The sequence below is a fragment of the Ursus maritimus genome, unplaced genomic scaffold (genome assembly GCF_017311325.1).
Source record: "Ursus maritimus isolate PB19 unplaced genomic scaffold, ASM1731132v1 scaffold_30, whole genome shotgun sequence".
Classification (NCBI taxonomy): Eukaryota; Metazoa; Chordata; class Mammalia; order Carnivora; family Ursidae; genus Ursus; species Ursus maritimus.
In genome coordinates this window covers 12,120,379-12,138,574 of record NW_024425564.1, presented here as the reverse complement: position 1 = coordinate 12,138,574, position 18,196 = coordinate 12,120,379, and the positions used below count along the sequence as shown (strand labels likewise).

General features: G+C 45.9%; 1 protein-coding gene across 4 annotated transcripts in view; it reads right to left on the bottom strand.

Moving 5' to 3' along the window:
- Window positions 1–1,413: 1,413 nt before the first annotated feature.
- The window catches only part of DUSP22 (dual specificity phosphatase 22), a 69,558-nt gene continuing 52,775 nt past the window's right edge, over window positions 1,414–18,196 (bottom strand). The window contains exons 5-8 of one of the 4 annotated variants that reach the window (XM_008692887.2): window positions 16,881–16,955; window positions 13,759–13,930; window positions 13,216–13,288; window positions 1,414–1,945 (exon numbers count right to left, since the gene is read on the bottom strand). In XM_008692887.2, coding sequence (XP_008691109.1) covers window positions 1,932–1,945; window positions 13,216–13,288; window positions 13,759–13,930; window positions 16,881–16,955 — 334 coding nt within the window. In that variant the 3' untranslated portion in view covers window positions 1,414–1,931. Of the gene's footprint in view, window positions 1,946–11,198; window positions 11,473–12,149; window positions 13,289–13,758; window positions 13,931–16,880; window positions 16,956–18,196 lie in introns of those variants that run through there. The other 3 variants (XM_008692884.2, XM_008692886.2, XM_008692885.2) reach the window with 3 other exon arrangements.

Here is an 18,196-nt window from a genome sequence, read left to right as displayed (position 1 = left end):
ATAAGAGATGGCAAACATGTGGCTCCAAGGAGGCACACTGGCAAGGAAACTGGAGAAAAGTTGCAGGAGTAAAAGCACAGATTTTGGTGCCCTGGGTTTCTGGGGCTGGAAGGCAGAGATGGGAGCCAAGGGACTCTCGCGGGGCGGGGGGGTCCTGTAGCCACGCTTGCTGGCCCAAGGGGTACAACAACCACCTAAACAGAGCAAGGCCATAAGAAGCTCTGACAACCGGCAAGGCTGGAAGGAGCAGAGAAAACCACAGAACCAGTGATTTGACAATTCATGGTAGAATAGAATGAGAGCACCTACTGTGCACCCAGGCTCTGCTCTCAAGAAGCCGAAGGTCCTCTCTTCTACGTTAGAGAAATGGACTCGGTGATTTTTAGCACAGAGGAAGGACTTGTTTTATGACTGGGAGTCCTCAAAACTTCACAAATATTTAAATTAGGTCCCATCATCAAACAGATGTGTACTGTGGGGGCACCTGGATGGCTCAGTTGATTAAGCGTCTGCCTTCAGCTCAGGTCATGATCTCAGGGTCCTGGGATCAAGCTCCGTGTCAGGCTCCCTGCTTGGCGGGGAGTCTCCTTCTCCCTCTGTCTCCCTCCCGCCAGCTCTCTCAATAAATAAAATCTTTAAAAAAAAAATGAACTGTGATTTTTGCAATAGAAGTAGTCTTAATGAATTATGTGTACATGGAATTATTTTATATCTGACTCTATGAAATGTATCAGGGGAAATGATAATTTAAAGACACACTAATGGGAATTCTTTGACAGAGAAAAGAGGGGAAACTTCAGCCTCCATTGACCTCTTGTGAAATGTATCATTTCTTACAATGAACCTCTTACTGGAAAGAATACCCACAGGAGAACACAGCACAGGGAAAATGAAGCAGCTTTCTCACCCAGTGTCCTCAAAAATAACCAAAGTAATCTTTAATTATCTTTGAAGAAAGAACCAGAAAAAATGAAAGAAACGTGAAAGTTTTCATTATCTTTTCCCTGCTGTCTCTACAGAGAAAATAAAATGGAAACAGCCAAATCTTAGGTGTTAGGAAATGTGATAAAACCAAATTAGAATAGGGGGATAGGGCACGCACTGACACAGGCTATAGTGAAATCATACAGATTTTCAGGGCCTCCAGCATTGCTTAAGGAGAGAGGACTGATACAGAACGAAGAAAGTGAAGCACATAAAGATGTGTTTTGTTTTTCATGAAGGACCTTGTGAACTTAGAGGCATACTTGTGCACTTGACACCCGGTCCTCTCTGTTAAAATCAGTAATGATCATGGAATGAAAAAAGAATAATAAGGGACATTTTACGCATGCTGTAAAAATGTTCTTTTACTGAATTTTATATTGGTTATCATGTCAATAAATTTTAAAAATCACAGTACAAAGGAAAAAGTCATGTATGAATACTTTTTAATTATAATAATGTGTATGTAAAAAAAATATACGTAGATGTTGGTCTGTCACATTAATGAATAATTACAAGTTGCTTTTGAGCCTTCTGCAAATTTGCCCTTCTCTTTATGTCAGATTTGTCCCTTGATCTTCACTCTTCATTGATCATAGAACCCTTGCTTTATTTTAATTTTGAAAAATTTCTTTCACGTGGAGCAACAGATATATAAGTAGTTAGGAACGGTGTTAAACCAAAGGTTAAGATTGGAAGAGACGCAAAAAAAAAAAAAAAAAAGTCCCATTTCACATCAGATTCCATAAATAGCATGTCTGCGTTTCTTTGGGACCAATTCTGGTGGTTTTCTAATTTGTCTGCAATCAAAAAAATTGTAAAGACAAGTAAACATTCACGTGGTCACTCAGAATGCCGGACTGAAGGGACTGCATATAAGATCCTGGGGTATTTCGAGTCTACTCTGCAAATGCAGAAATGTGATATCACAGAGTTTGGATTCCAGATCATTCTGAATTTGCTGGAAAAGAAAAAACAAACAAAACAAGACAAACAAGCAAAACCCGAACACAACAGAGCAGCTGATTCCCTATGTCCCAGTCCTGCCCATTAACTGGGAGCTCTCCACATTCCCCTCCACATAGAACATATTGTTAATAAAGGATATGATAAAAACATGGCCATTTTAAGCTTATGCGTACGTTATTAAAACTCTACAGCAGACGCAGCCATTGTTTAGACGTAGAACTTAGACCCACAAGGATCCCAGGTGGCTCAGTCAGTCAAGCGTCGGACTCTGGGTTTCGGCTCAGGTCATGATCTCAGGGTCATGGAATCAAGCCCCAAGCCTGCTCTGTGCTCAGTGGGGAGTCTACTTGTCCCTTTCCCTCTGCTCCTCCCCCTGTTCTCTCTCTCTAATAAATAAATAAGATCTTTTAAAAAAAAGAACTTAGACCAACAAAATAATTTTTTGTGGGGGGAGATATATTTTATCACTTGAATGGTTTAAGACTGCTGGCTTTGGCTGGTAATAAGACAGATTATCTTTTAGTTATTTGTTATTAAAATTTGTTTTTAATAAATGCTCGATAACCAATGTGTCTCTGTATCTCCTGCGCCAGGGGTGTAGAGGTCCTGCTGCATCTCTAGTGGCTGCTGAGGCTGCAATCATTGTGAGGGAAGGTTGGAATCCCCTAACTCCTCGTGTTGCTTCCATGTGTCCTTGACATCCAGCTCTAATCTGAGCACTGGGGAGAGAGGAGTGATAGAGGAGTGAGAGGGGGACAGGAGGACAAGAGGGGAAGAGGCGAGGAGGGGAGGGGAGGGGAGGACAGGAGGGGAGAGGGCTTCTAGTTGCCAGAGACACCCAAAGGACCACGCCACATTGGAGGCTCCAACACTGGAGTTTGGGTGAAGTATTCTGGGTAGCCCTGCTGTGTGAGGCACCGGGGAGAAGTATCTCTGCAAGGCTGCGCTTCAGCACCAGGTTCCCTGGAGAGTGTCAGGCTGTCCTTCCCTGCGAGCATGGTAAGTGACCCTGAGCTCTGGCCTCTCAGGGCTGCCTTGCCAGGCAGCCCAGGCCATTCTTCTGGGGCGACCAGTCATGCCTGCCCCTAGGCTCCTCTGGTGGAGAGGACGTGGCACTGTCTTGCAGCCTGATAGCCCCACGGCCCCATCAGCCTCCTGCCCTCAATAATCTTTTGTGCCCCTGACTCTGTTTCTGCTTCTGGGGAAAGCAAACCAGCACTGCCCGTCACTACTTCAGGATGGTCATTATCTATGTTGCCTTACTTGGTAGATTCGTCTTTGGAGAGGTCCCATGGGGCATCTGGTCCAGGCTACGAGCCTGTTCCCCTCCTAACTGCTCTACCTTCCTGCTCTGGCCCATCCTGATGGGCCCAAATCAACCCAAGGCCCTCCGGTGGCTGCCCACAGTTTACAGGGCAGGACAAGATTAGCCATTCTACTTTCCAACCCTCACCTCCTTCACAGTCACCTTTTCTAAGACAGGTCCTGGGCTTCCAAGTACACCGTGTTCACTCTTGTCTGTGCCTTTACTTGCATGTCACCCTCTTGCTAGGATGCCCTTGACTCTTCTTCCAAGTTTTCCATCTCCAGCAGGACACTCTCCATGAAGCATTTGTGGTCCTCTTGGCCTGCATTCATGCTTCTGTGCTGAGCATTTGTTCACAGAATATTTGGGAGTGACTATCTTCTCTCCTCAACTCAAAATCTGAAGACAAGGCTGCCCTGCCTGATTTCTCCTTTCTCTCAGAGCACAGTGCTAGCTCTGTAAGCATCTCATGACACAGCTTTCCCAGTGAGCCGCAGCCCTATGGCATAATTGAGGCACTGCAAACTATCCTCCCCCGCTCTTCATGGGCTTCGGGACAGGGGGTGGGGGCCTCTCACATGGGCACAGTTTGTAGCAGAGGCTCAGATGTCACGGCTGACGGCCTTAATGTCAGAGGGTGTCATTTCTCCAGAGAGGCCATAGGAAAGCACAGATCAGCGGGGACACATTGGCAGGCATGGATGCTTCTGAATGCTTTCTAAAGATGAAAGCAGTGAGTCACAGGCCAAGCTCCAGATAGCACACTTCAGGACAACGTGTGTAGGAGAACCCAGGCTCCCCACTCAGACCCACTTTTAGCATCAGCTTGTTGACACTTAGATACTTCTTGGAAGCCTGTGGCACTTCCTCCATCCTATCACTACGTCTCCGCCCTACCCAAGGCTGAGCACCAGGGCTGCCTGTCGTATGGCAATCACCCTGTTCTGTCCCCCATGGCCATGGCATGCAGAACACTCTGCTGGCCAGCTTCCCATTAGGTTCAGGGAGATAGGACAGGAGGACGTCCAATGGGAAACTTCTACTCTGCTTCCTCCCAGCCTCCCATACTTCTCAAAGTGCTGCCCTGCTCAGGTCCTACTGGGCACCCCTGCATGGCTCACTTCTTACTTGGCTCTAATAATTCCATCTCCCAGCCCTGGCCCTCAGCCCTGGGGGCTGGAAGGAGGTCCTGTCAGTCTCTACTTGCTTTGACATCCACTGTTGCTTTCCATGCCTCTGTCCTTGATGAGTGTCTCCATTTGAGTTATTTGACTTGAATGACAGCAAATCCCTGAGCTTCTTGCAAAAAACTCACTGAGGTTCCTCTATTTGTGTAATGATGGCACATCAAGGACAGAATACCATGCGCTTAAAGTACCAGGTACTAACCCCCTTCCCCCTTCCTGTACACACGTGGGCCATTCTGTATTCTTGCAAAGGGCTTCCTGGGGCCCCAGGACATCTCAGTGCTCTGCCTGCTACTCTAGGCTAAGTCAGAAATGCCCAGTCAGAGGTGTGTGTGGCAGCCATAGTGTACACACAAGGGGTCAGCTTTGATGGAAAGAAAAAAGAAATGCCTTTCTCATGTGCCTGTTTAACTATACTTACCTATCTTCCATCTCAATCTCCCCACTAGGCCTCTAATCTAATATAAACCCACCTTCAGAAAAAAAACTTGAACACGAATGCACATGACTGTTAGAGTTTCATTAGCTTAGCCTCCCAGGGGTAGTGGCATTTCGAAAGGAGTGGTGACATTTAGGCACACCTGAGTCAGATTGCTTGGATTCCAATCCTCACTTGGCCACTTTCTGGCCCTGAGACTGAGCAACGCTCAAGTTCTCTAGAACTTGGTTTCTCCCATAGTAAAATCTACCCCATGAGATTGTTGTCAGAAGAGATTTCAAGAAAAAGTCTCAATGTCAGCTTCTCTCCCACATTAAGTGCTGAATAAATGTTGACCATCATGAGGCTGATTGTCTTGTTATCTAGATAGGAGGTCTTCACGATTAGAAAGGCCTTTCTAGGGGCGCCTGGGTGGCACAGCGGTTAAGCGTCTGCCTTCGGCTCAGGGCGTGATCCCGGCGTTATGGGATCGAGCCCCACATCAGGTTCCTCTGCTAGGAGCCTGCTTCTTCCTCTCCCACTCCCCCTGCTTGTGTTCCCTCTCTCGCTGGCTGTCTCTATCTCTGTCAAATAAATAAATAAAATCTTTAAAAAAAAAAAAAAAAAAAAAAAAGAAAGGCCTTTCTAGACACATAAAATGCTACCCAGGAAGGCTGTGAGGCTGCCTCTGGCCCCAACACTGTGCCATGACACAGGGTGCCCTCTAGCACTGCTCATCCCTTCTAGAGAGCTTCTTTACTCCAGCCTTAGAAGAAGTTCCCCACATGAGTGGGTTGCCTCCTCTGGGGACTTCCCCAAGGTATTCCAGAGAACCGGGATGAAAATGGACCTCAGTCAGGCCTGTCTGCCATGTGACTACTTGGCTGCCCGGTCACCAGGCCAGGACCCTGGCCTCTCATCTCCCCCAACCTGCTCTATCAGGACCTGTGTCTTCCTGCTCATGGAAGGTGGAAGATGACAGGAAGGAGCTCTGGCAAAGCATAGAATAGGGTCCCTCCGCTGTGGGGCAGTGAATATCAAGGCATGAAATGGGTTTTAGCCCACATCTGCAGTACACCTCTGGGATGCTCCTGATTTGGGGAGATTCATGAAGGCTTCTGCAAACAGTCAAGAAATGGTCCTCTCCTTTCACACATTCTTGCCTTTCTCTCTATCACCACATCAGTGTGGCTTAACACAAACCAAGGAGAATCCAAACATCTGACCCCTGGCACATGACAAGCTTCACTAGGGACTCCCATTCTGAGGAAGCTCAGTGCCACTTGGGTCTCTTGCCTTGAAGGGCACACCCTTTGCAAAGCAGAAGGTGACATTTCTTCAGTGCACATGTAGAGGCTTTTTGATTTTTATTTTCCAAAAAGGCTCCATATCAGTGTCTTGGGGAAACCCACAGCCAACCAACAAAAGGCAAACCTGCTCACCAGAAAGTATGGTTCCTGTTTGTGCTGGTTTGGCCACTTCTGGTGAAGGGCACAAGAGGCTGAGGACAAAGCACCTGATGATGAACAGACTTGAAGAGGAGAGAGCAACCAACACCATGTTGATGGCAATGTTCCATTCATATATTTGCTTGTCACTGATGTGTGTCCTGGAGGACTGAGAAGCTAAGTGGAAAGGCCACTCTAATGAGGCCTCCTTGGGTCAAGTTGGACAAACAGGCAAATGGTGTGATGAGCACTGTTTCCAAAAACTACATTATTCCTAGAAGGGATTGTTAACCCCACAAAAATCGAAGTTTTATTTTTTTACCCCTGGCTCCTACCTAGTTTTCTTAAGCAGGACTTTGAATAAAGGATGTGCTCAGGTACAATCCCATCCATACATCTCCTAACCCCACCTCCAAATAGTCAACATGACACTCAGAATGTTGAACTGCCTAGTAATTTCAGTCACCTGCTAAAATAACTCTTTTGACACCAGACTCTAATAACTGAACTAGAAACTTCAGGAAAATTAACTGCAAATTACTAACTCTTGATCAAAAGTTTGCATAGATATCCAGAGCCAAAATAAACCTAAACTTGCAGATGTTCAAATACGTACTGGCAATTCTTTCCCCCGATGGAAAGAGACACAGGCACAGCACTTGCAACCTTTAGTCAGATGCTTATTAGGTGGTTAAGCCTTAGCTGCAAAATAGATACTAATTTTGATTACTAATTTTGGTACTGGCTGAACTAATTATGTCCTGTTACTGCAGTGACAGGTCTCAAGCTCTATAGCGGGGAAAGGAAAACAAGAGCAAAGTGTCAAGATCTCTCTGCATGATGAAATGTGGCCAGTGCATTACATGCATCCAAGTCCACGACAGTCTCGATGAGCCCAAGGCCTAAGGAGACCCTACTAAATCCTAAGAAGGGAACGACTGACATGCTCAAGCCTCTGGTGACGAGTCAAAGGCAGCTTTTTTTTTTTTCCTTCTTCTCAGTTTCTCCCTTTCTCTGGGCAATAAAAAGGAAAGGGAAGAAGAACTTCCCTCTGAAGTCTTGGTGATTTCTTGTTAAGTACATATATAAATATAAGCATGTTGAAAGCACATTCTTAATAAAATTATTAATAACTTAGGGTCAGGATGGGAGGAGTCATCTAGTGTGGGATCACAGGGTTTTGATTTTTAGTGGGTTCCCTATTTTTATGACCAGATACTGGTGTGCAGAGGAGCCCTTCGTGACTAGCTCTGGTTGTGCAACATGGGCTCTGACATTGCCCTGGTTGCCTCAGGTACCTGCCATCTAAGACACCCAAGCTCAAGGTACCCTTGATGTTGCACACGTGACTCCCCTAAAAGCTAAGGATTTCTCTACAACAAAACTAAAACACATAAGACACAGGTGTATGGGCACGCGCACACACACACACACACACACACACACGCACACACACAAATCACCGGATTTTATAAGTTGTCTCTATGCATGAGTAACACGAAACAGCCCCAGAAGTTGGAAGTGGGATTCCCAGCTGAGACAGAAACTAGAAAGAACAAGCACCCAATAAATAAGGAAAAAAGCCACCAGTGGGAACCCACCCTCCCAGAAAAGCATAAATGCTATTGAAGACACATGAGGATACCCAAGGTTAATGGAGGTCCTCTAAAAAATGTGGTTTAAGTCAAAGATCACCTTAGGCAGAGTAAGTACATAAGCAGAATGGTCTGCTAGACCCTGGAAAGGTGACTTCAGGGAGCAAAGCAGGAGCCTGGTAGAAACACCACTGAAGTATGTTATGGGAACAGCAATCGGATTATGGGGCATACCAGATCAGAATAATACCATGCCCCCTGCCAAGGCTCCTGGCTCCATGTCCATCTCACAGGACAATGCCTAATGACTCATCTGGCTTCCTCCAAAATCCTGATAATGACAGAGAGATAGCCTACTGCATAAAATTCATCAAGCTACTTTTTATCTTTCACAATAAATTACAAAATTGGACATCTGAATTCCACACTGTCATGAGTCTAGTTCCTGGGAGTCTGTCCTGGGTACAAGGATAAACTTGAGGACCTAATCTGCAAAGCTGGGATGATTGCCCTTGGAGGCCCTAAGTCTGGCAGTCCCCTTAAATCTAACCTTGACATTTCAGAGCCCACACACCACCGTCACAGAAAGGAGAATGTTGACACAAAGAACCATTGTGTTGGAAGAAAGATTCCCAAGTGTCAAGGCCAGAAAACCCATAGTCCCCCACATTCAATGCAGTACCAAGAGCATTTGCTTCTCCCTTCCCAACCTCCCTCAAGCCCAAATCTATTTGCCTTCTTGGTCCCTCTTCATCTCCATCACCATGACCCTGTTCAGGGCACCATCTTCAATCACGTGGATGAACGTAAGAGCTGCCCCCGACTGGCCTCCAATGTGGACCCTCTATTCTCCACCTACACACTAACCAACCATGGTACCTGCTTGCCCTAGCAAGTTCAGCAAGCCCCCACCCCTCTTCATTACATCCGCATAATGGCATGCATGCTTCTTATGCGGCTCCAAGCTCAGGAATCAGCCCTGTGGGAAGCTGGCAGGGCACCAACTTCTGAGCTTGATTGGCTCCGAAGGCTAGTATAAGAAGTAAACCAGTTACGGGCGCCTGGGTGGCTCAGCCGTTAAGCGTCTGCCTTCGGCTCAGGTCATGATCCCAGGGACCTGGTATCGAGCCCTGCATCTGGCTCCCTGCTTGGCGGGAAGCCTGCTTCTCCCTCTCCCACTCCCCTTACTTGTGTTCCCTCTCTCGCTCTCTCTGTCAAATAAATAAATAAAATCTTTATTTAAAAAAAAAAAGAAGTAAACCAGTTCCTGTATACTAAGATAGGGCACCATACAGGTACTAAGTTATGGCACCATACAGGTATCAACCTGGCTGACTGGGCCCTCGCATGTGTACAGCTTTGTCGGCACCACTTACCATCACTGCCCAACCCTTGGTTCTTGCTCTAGTCACGCAGTGACTTGGGGTCACCCGAGTGCCCTGTGCTTCTTCATGCCACCGAGTTAACACACATGCTGGGCCTCTGCCTGGACTCCCCTTCCTCCCACTATGCCCAGCTAATTCCAGCACTTGAGCTTAAAGTCTCAAATTAGGTATTACTTTTTCCAAGATGCTTTCTCTGAACACTGCCTTCGTCACCCCCAAAGTGGAATGGTGTTTCTCTTCCCCTCCCCCATACATAACATCGAGAGCACCTATAGCAGTCCTTATGACCCACTCTGTAACTGCCAATTTTCCTAACTGCCAACTCCACTGATGGGGCCCTAAACAAACTCCCCAGGGAGAAAGGGGGGGCAACCAAATAGAGGTTCTGGCTTCAGCAGCCATACAGCTTTGCCGCAGGGGTGCTGGTTCTCCCTTGGCCCTCATTAGAGCCTCACAAACTTCTAAGTTCAAAGCACAGGGGCAGCTCAGCTCCTCCCTCTCACCTTACCCACTGATTTAGGGTCAAAAGATCAAAATTCAGGCAAAGCAGAGCTAACATTTTCAGTTTTTGGTGTATTTTTTGGCCTCTTTGAGCCTCGAATGAATGAAATAATACCCTCTGTGGGTTTACAAAGCTTTGCAGTGATCGCTTGTAACCCACAGAACACCAGACAGGGGATTATTGTTGGTGCCAGATCTGGTCCTATAGCAAGAAGAGGGGGACAGGAAAGGACATCAGGCTGTGAGGAATGAGTGACTCTACAGGATTGGGGCCATCACCAGAAAACCTATTTTCCTAATTCTGCTGTCTCATGTCCTACACACAGCACAGAGGTCTTCCTGAGGCTCTGTGCTGTGTCTCGAGGCCACGACTCTGGCACATCCTCACAAGTGGGAAGTGGAGACCTCTCAGGCCTTTCAGAGCTGGCACACGAGAGTACCCAGAGCTTCCTACAACTGGGACCTGCGCTCCATCCAAGCAGGCCTGCTGAGTCAGAATAAGCATTTTAATGACTGAAACTGATCATTCCAGATCATTCCCCACCCGGCAGAGGCTGCTGCCAGTACAAAGGGTCCTCTTCATTCCAGCCCCTTCCCTGAGCTTCCAGGCATTAGAAGCAGAAACTCAGAACATAGGTGAAGCCTGCCACCTACAGTTAAAGGGACCATATATTAGCTCCTGTATCTACCTGCCCTTAGTTCAAGCCCAAACTACCCTTGGAGTGAAAAGTTAAATCTCCTTCTTCCTCCCCTGGATTTAGACAAGGAAAATTTAGGAAACGGACTTAAATTGCTCTTCGAGCAGTCTGTGTTCTGAAGCTGAATATGAAAGCAGAGAAGACTGCCTTCCACAATGTGCAGCAAAGGTTCATGGAGCCCCCGGCCTGCACACCCTTGTGGTAAATGCGGCAATTCCAGAGCTCACACTGTGCAAGAGAACTGCAAGTCCAATTTCTGGATTTCCTTCTGTTCACGTGGAGGATCAATTTTTCTCTCATGGTGAAATTAACTCGCTTTTCCTAAGCGCCCTCGGTACTACCTTCTGGAGGAAACAGTGGCCTCTGCAATTAAACCAGGCTCTGATCCTGCCTCACGACACTCACAGGCAGAAACACGTATGACATCCACGCCTCAGCAAGGAAGAGTGCATTGCACATGAAGTTAAAGGCTCGGATGCCCTTTGTTAACAAAAATGGGCAGTTTTTGGTAAAGTCCACCACGGAGAACATAAACCATGCGTAGAGCACACACCAAGAGATATTTCCCAAGCTGGGGAATTTAAGAACAAGCACAATTCTCATGAGAAGCAATCACGATTACTAAACAGTTACCAAAACAGGGCAGCAGGGCTTTTGAGATTGCTTTAGAAACCCTAAAGTTAAGGTTAAAGAAATTGCTGTAGCAGTGGAATTAATGTAAAAATATTTTCTCTTGCTGAAGAATATCCTTAGTTCTCAACATATAACATCATTACACATGTATTCAGTTTAAAAGGAAAAACAAGTTTACAAATCACTTCTGGATACTCAAAAATAAACTCTAGGCTCCTTTTCTTTCTGGCAGCAGCAGCCTACACGCTGTGACTTTGCCATATTTCAGAAACTTCAGGTACAGTACGGTCTTCTGAGAAAGGCCCAGTACTTCAGAATTCCTGCAGTGGCTGTGGAGAAAGAACATCACTGGCGACAAAAATTAAAACAACATTTCAAGACCTACGGGAATGTATTCAGACGTTCATAAATATACACACAGATTGAAGCATTTCAGCGGATATCCTAAATACCTTTTCTGTGAACATACTTACATTTCTTTTTGGTTCAAGAAAAAAAATGTACTTTATAGAAAAATTGTTCCAGCTGTGGGTAGAAAATTCCATGGCCACGCTTCCCTTTCCTGGTGTATATCTGTGTGGGTGTGTAGAGTTTTCCCTGGTCCCCAAGGCGTCTCACCTGTGATACACACTTTATATGCATGGGAAAGCTGCTCTTCTTTGGGGGCTCTGCTGTTGGTGGAACTTGGAGAAACTGGGCTGCAACGTCTTTTTAGGGAGAGGCCAAGTATACTTTTTCATTCTTGTGGCCTTGTGTACTTAAACAATGTGAGCTGGTATGAAAGACTGGACCACAAAACTGCTCACAGAATTCCAGGATCGTGCTGTCCTACACTGCAAGCGGCGGACGCTCCCCAGGCCTGCTGGGCTTGGCCCAAACGTGGAATTTTACCCACCAGAAAGCACTACTGGAGCTCAGGACAGACATTTTAAATAGCTCAACGATACTGGATGCTTTTGCCCTTTGGCTTCAAAAGCAATCATGACCAGACATTTTCAACTACGAGCTGATTACAATAACGAAAATACCTTTTCAAAAAACATTTAATGAGGTAGCTGAGATCAAATAGCACATCCATAGCATACACAAAGGTGCTTAATAAGTGCGCAGGCATTTTAAAATGTATTTTTAAATGCAAACTTGCTATAGTGCCTAATAAATGCTCTTTCTCCCCAGTTCCTGAAGATGCATGCAGACGTTGCAAAGAGGCCCTCGCGGAGTTACAACAGCAAGAGAACAAGAGGCTGAGCGTAAGTGAAGCCGAACAGGAGGAGGAAGGAAGGGAGCTCTGGGCAAGAGCTTGGGCGGAGGTGGTTGTGCTCTCTATGGAACTGAAATACAGTCAGTGCCACCGAGAACACACACCGGGAAGAACTCAGGGACATGACGGGCTGAGAAGAGGGTCTCGACTTGAGGTGGTAGGACCCGCAGCCTGGGGCACTTCCATTAAGGTCAGAGCACACCCCCGCACACCTTTCAGGGCCCCTGGAACTACCCTCAGCAGGGAGTCTGGCCCCCTGCCGCCCTCACCATGACCATTCTGGGTTCTGTCCGCTCTCAGCCACAGGCTGCTTTAGGCTGAACAGCTTTTAAGATGTTAACTTCAAATGATTTCCATGTGGAGTCGTGGACAAAAGGAAAGTGGTGACACCAAGCCTGGCAGCATGGGTTCTGCGACTGTTCCAGCAACGTGAACATTTAGAGTTCACACATCCGCACGCACGGGCACACATGCACACTCGCCTTCACACGGGCGCACGCGTGAGTCGGTATGGGGCAGCCAAGCAGACTCCCCAAGCTCAGGCAGGGCAGAAGTGGGCAGGATGAAGGGGCCTCGGGCAGGGCTGGTGGATTCATGGAGCAGGATCCACCTCTGCCACCCCCCTTGCCCGTCCTCCATGGGGCAGCCAGCACACCAGGGCACCGGCAGAAATGCACCGAAGACAAGGGATGGAAAGGCAGGCACCAGATCACTCAGTTACTAGGTCTCCGTCGTATAGTTGCTGTAGGCCAGAGGAGGCAGGGTCTGAAAGCTGCTCCACCGCCTTGCGCCAGGCTGGGACTCCACACGCCCTTGCTCTTTATATTTACCCAGAATGTTTTTGGCTTCTTCCACATCCCGCAAAGGGCTCTCTCCATATTCTTCCTTCAGCCACTGCCGGTACTGGAGAAGTTGAAAACAAAACCACAATGTCACACACACACACCTGCGCCTACATAGATTGTACCTGTTACTTAATGGTACAGATTTTGCCGCATATAAACGAGGAATAAATGGGTATTGGGCAATCATAGGTCTGTGGTTGGCCCGCCAGTGTCAAGCAAGAGAAATAACTGCTTCTTCCAGGTTTAAGCCTGAGGACATGAAAGCAAGCCAAACCAAGAAAATGGCACTTGGCCCAAAGGGAAATAAACAGAAGGTACTATGGGGTCTGAAGATGGTAAAAGATAATGTCCTGCAGCTGGTGAACAAGGGACCAGTGATGACTTTCACTGGGATGCAAGTGGGGCATTCTTGTCCTCTGAGGGCCTTTTCAAACTCCAACCTCCATGATTCTAGGTGTGTACAGAAAGACTGAGGCATCTTCCCAGAGGCTGCTGCTCACATCACCAAAGTCCCCGGAGCACGGTTACCTGGTGGACTTCATGCTTCTCAAACTCCTGGAGCTGTCTCTGGAAGCCCAGGTTGGGGTTGGCACAAGACCTCCCTGCACGCACAGTGTGCAGGGCATCCTCCCAGCCAAAGTCGGTGACGGTCATGATGTATGCAACCACCAGAGTCACACTCCTGGAGACGCCGGCCAGGCTGCAAGGGCCAAAAGAACCCACAGGGGCAAGGGGTTTCAGTCCATGAGTCTATCTCCTGATTCACTGAGAGCAGGGGATTCTGTGGATCTCATTTTAGAAAGTCTTCCTGCCGTGGATTATGAGTGCACAGCAAGCCAGTATGAAATTACTCAGAAACACAGGAGCTTCTCCCTACTTTATTGCACCAGAATCTCAGGCATCAGTATCGGTGTTAGTCTCTTTTTTAAAAAAAACAGATTTTCTACTGGCTGTGGCTTTGGACATCAGTTTTATGATTCTCTATGCTCCTGAGCCCTTCTTCAGATAGTCCCCATTTCCTTGGACAGAAAAAATAACTAACTAAAGCAAATCAAGGGAACTAGAAGGGTCTGGGATCTATGCAATAAATCTATAAATATATAAAAAATATATAAATCTAGCAGTTTAGAAGGCCTCACGTTTTGGGGTTTTTTTTTTTTCAGTCTGGTTTTCTTAGATAAATGAAGGCCAGATCTATAACAGAAAGCCCACTAAATACAGAAGCTCTTATGAAACACTTTGTGCTCTTCTTGAAATAACCAAGCAGAGCACAAGAGAGGGCGCATTCCACATGCTCTGGGATGTGGGGGTCAATAACGGTTAATTATATCTAGCAGGCTGAGTAAGGGGACCAATTTTAAATGTATATGCAAATCAAGGTGGTCACAGAAGGCTGTGCTGCGTCAGATTTAGAGTGTTCTAGCAACGGTTTAAGATGGGGAAGTTTAGCAAATTTCTCATTTTTAGAAAGGCCTATCTTCAGACTGATATAACCGTATGAAATACAAATTCCTAGAATATCAGGGCTACACACATTCAAATAATAATAATAATAATAATAATAATAATAATAATAAACAACCATTCTCAAGTAGTGGCTCTTCCTTAGGCTTTTCTATCAGAAATACTGAGAGAGCTTTTAAAAACTACATCCTCTTTGGCTGTAAACCTGGAGATTCTAATTCACCAGGAGCCACAGAAGCCCAGGCACAGGATTATAGAACTCCCCTTATATGGCTCCAACAGCACCCCCCAAAGTTCTTTAAAGCAAATGTAGATGAACATTAAAAAATCTACAATTTGTTACATGTTCTCTTCTTTTTAAAAGTAAAAAAAAAAAAAAGTAAATCACACAATTTCAAGAACTGCATAAAACTACCAAGCATCGTTTGTTTTCTAAAACAATCAAACTACTGTCCCCGCTCTCCTAATATGGGTTACAGGCCCTTAGAACAGATTCGTTTTCACGGACGGCTCTTCTGGATGTCATGCACCGGATCTCCTCTGTCATGACAGGATTATCACCAACTTAGGCAGCAACACAGCCCAGGAGACACCACTTTACATTTCCTAAGAGCTGTCACTGAAACAGCAACTTCTTTGGGGAGACTCAAAAGATTGTTAAGCTTTTTTTTTTTTTTTTAATGTATTTCACAACATACTATTGTCTTTTTTAAAAAAATCTGGGCATAGTTGACATACAATGTGACATTAATTTCAGGTGTACAACACAGTGATTCTACAAGTTTTACGTTATGCTGTGCTCACCGGAAGTGCAGCGGCCGTCTGTCAGCACACAGCGCTACTATACGACTGACCGTATTCCCAACGCTGTGCCTTTTATTCCCAGGACTTACTCATTCCCTAACCGGAAGTCTACGGCTCCCACTCCCTTTCATCCATTTTGCCTATCCTCATCCTCCCTTCCCTCTGGCAACCACGGTTGGTTCTCTGTACTCATAGGTCTGGTTCTGCCTTTTGGGTTTTTTTGTCTGTTTTTTCGTGTGTTTTGTTTTTTAGATTCCATATATAAGTGAAATCATATGGTATTTGCTTTCTGTGATGTATCTGTATTTCCCTTAGGATAATACCTCTCAATCTATCCATGTTGCTGTAAATGGCAAGATCTTATCTTTTTTTTTTTTTTTTTGTGGCTGAGTAATATTCAATATGGAGTCTTATTCAATATAGAGAGGGAACATGCTCGGCCTGCACTTTAATGAACAGCAGAGTTCTGGCTCCAGAATGTTGGCTCTTGGTTCGTTGACATATTAGTTATGTAATGAGTATGTGTACTAGTGGGAATGAGTATTTCATAATGTATATAATTGTCAAATCACTATATTGTGCACCTGAGACTAATGCCAACTATATTTCACTTAAAAACACAACAAAAATTTTTTAAAAAATAAAAATATAAAATATGAGAGCTACCATTCACTGAGAGCTTACCATGCGCCAGGTACAGTGCTAAGAACTTTATGCGCACTGTCCTTGGGTTATGTGTATTAGAACAGCTTTTTTTGCAGTGGGTATGTACTCATGCATATGTATTCATATCCACACAAAGCATAGCTGAATGCAGGTGCACAGCTGTATATAAACTGTTGAACTCTAAGAGTCTATTCGGATCTTTTCAAAGCAAAGTACTAAGCAAAACGTACATAAAAGCCCGCATCTGTAAATGGAGAAGAAATGGTCATTCTGGTGTTAGACCAACGCAGTGCTAAACGCCCACATACGTGATCAAACCTCTCCAGAAAGAAACGGTGTTTTGAAAGGGCACTGAGGTTTCAGGGAGGAGCCCAGAAAATCCATACTGTGCACAGGAGGCTGTTCCAAGGAAAAAGAGGCATGGGCTAGAAAAGGGGTTCCTGTGGTCCAGTAGCTTGACAGTCCCTACAGAAATCCTAACTGTGAAAATGAAAATCCTAAGTGAAAATGAAAAAAAGAAAAATCATAGGGTCCTCGTTCATCAAAAACGAATGACGAGTAACACATGGCAGGGGTCAGATGGGGTATGTATTCAAGATTCAGAGGGCAGATGGAACTATTAGGAGATGAAACAATTAATCACACACAGAAAAACCCTTGAGAGAAATCAGGCCGAGCAGCAAGACTAAGCTATGATTAGGCAGACACATACATACCAGTGTACCAGACAGCCCTCACCCCTGAGTCGGCACTCGTGAATGAACTTAATGCTTTCTTTGAAATGTCTTGTCCTGTGGGGGGAGAAAAAAGAGAGAAGTGACATCTCTCTACTTTACTCAACATATGATGAAAAGAAAAATCCGCCTGAGGTTTCTTGAAAAGGTCTCAGAGTCCCACAGCTTCAAAACCATGGTCACCCGGTCTGGGGCTGGAGCGGCCTCAGCTTTAGACACCGTCACACACAACGTGGAGGCCTGGGGACGGCTGCCCATCTTCTGGGATTTTCAGAATTTCTCTGCGAGGAATCCCTGAAACACAGAGTTGCCACTGACTGGTATGTGTGTGGGGGGGGTGGTTTCTGCCTAGCCCAGGGGTCAGCTGGGGCCCCTGAATGTTTGGGAGCATGCTAGTGACCCCGCACTGATGATCCACACACCAGCTGCGCACGTACAGAGCCAGTGAGGCGAAGAACGCGCCCGTATCATTCAGGCTCCCCGGTGCCAAGAGGTAACTGACTTCTGATGATCTGAAAAACCTAATAATTCTCTCTCATATTGGTCTCCCTTAACTTCGGTACATCCTGTCAGCAGGTCATCAGAGAGCTGTGGGGAAAGGGAAAATACAGCTTCAATCTCTGCTCAGTCACTGACTGGCTGTGTGACCTTGGGACTGTCACTTCGTTTCCCCTAACTTCACTTATAAAGTGGAAATAATGTCTTACGGGGCGGAACGAGGTGATATACGCCAATATGCTTCGCAAACTCTGAAGTCCTTCATGACAACGAAACCCTGATCCTTACTTCTTCTGACCCTTAGCTTTTTAGCACCTTTCTCCTGCATGTACGTACCAGCATCACTTAGAGCCTGTTCTGGACTGGCTGGTGGGTTAACCACAAATACTCCAAGGGGACCTACAGAGTACATGCTTTTTGAGGTCTTCTACCTTTGTTTGACTTATAGAGAAGCAAAACACCTAAAGTTGCCCATGGAATAAACGCATCCTCTTTTAAACACCAACTGAGTACTATTTACTGGAACTCTGCAAAGCTGCAGGAGATTCAGGGAAGAATGAGATGTAGTTTCCAACCACGCAAGCTAGGTCTATCGTTTCATGAAGGATGACAGGACAAGTGAAAGTAATAAGGAGAAATTCAGGTACGGCATAACAAACTTAGCCAAGTTTGTTAGCCAAAGTATTTCTTTAAATACAAAAGAAACTTAGCAACGTAAGCAAAGGTGCCGGGCGAGATTAAGATGGAGAGACGATACAGGAAACTATCCCTGTGCATGCATACATATACATACTCCACAA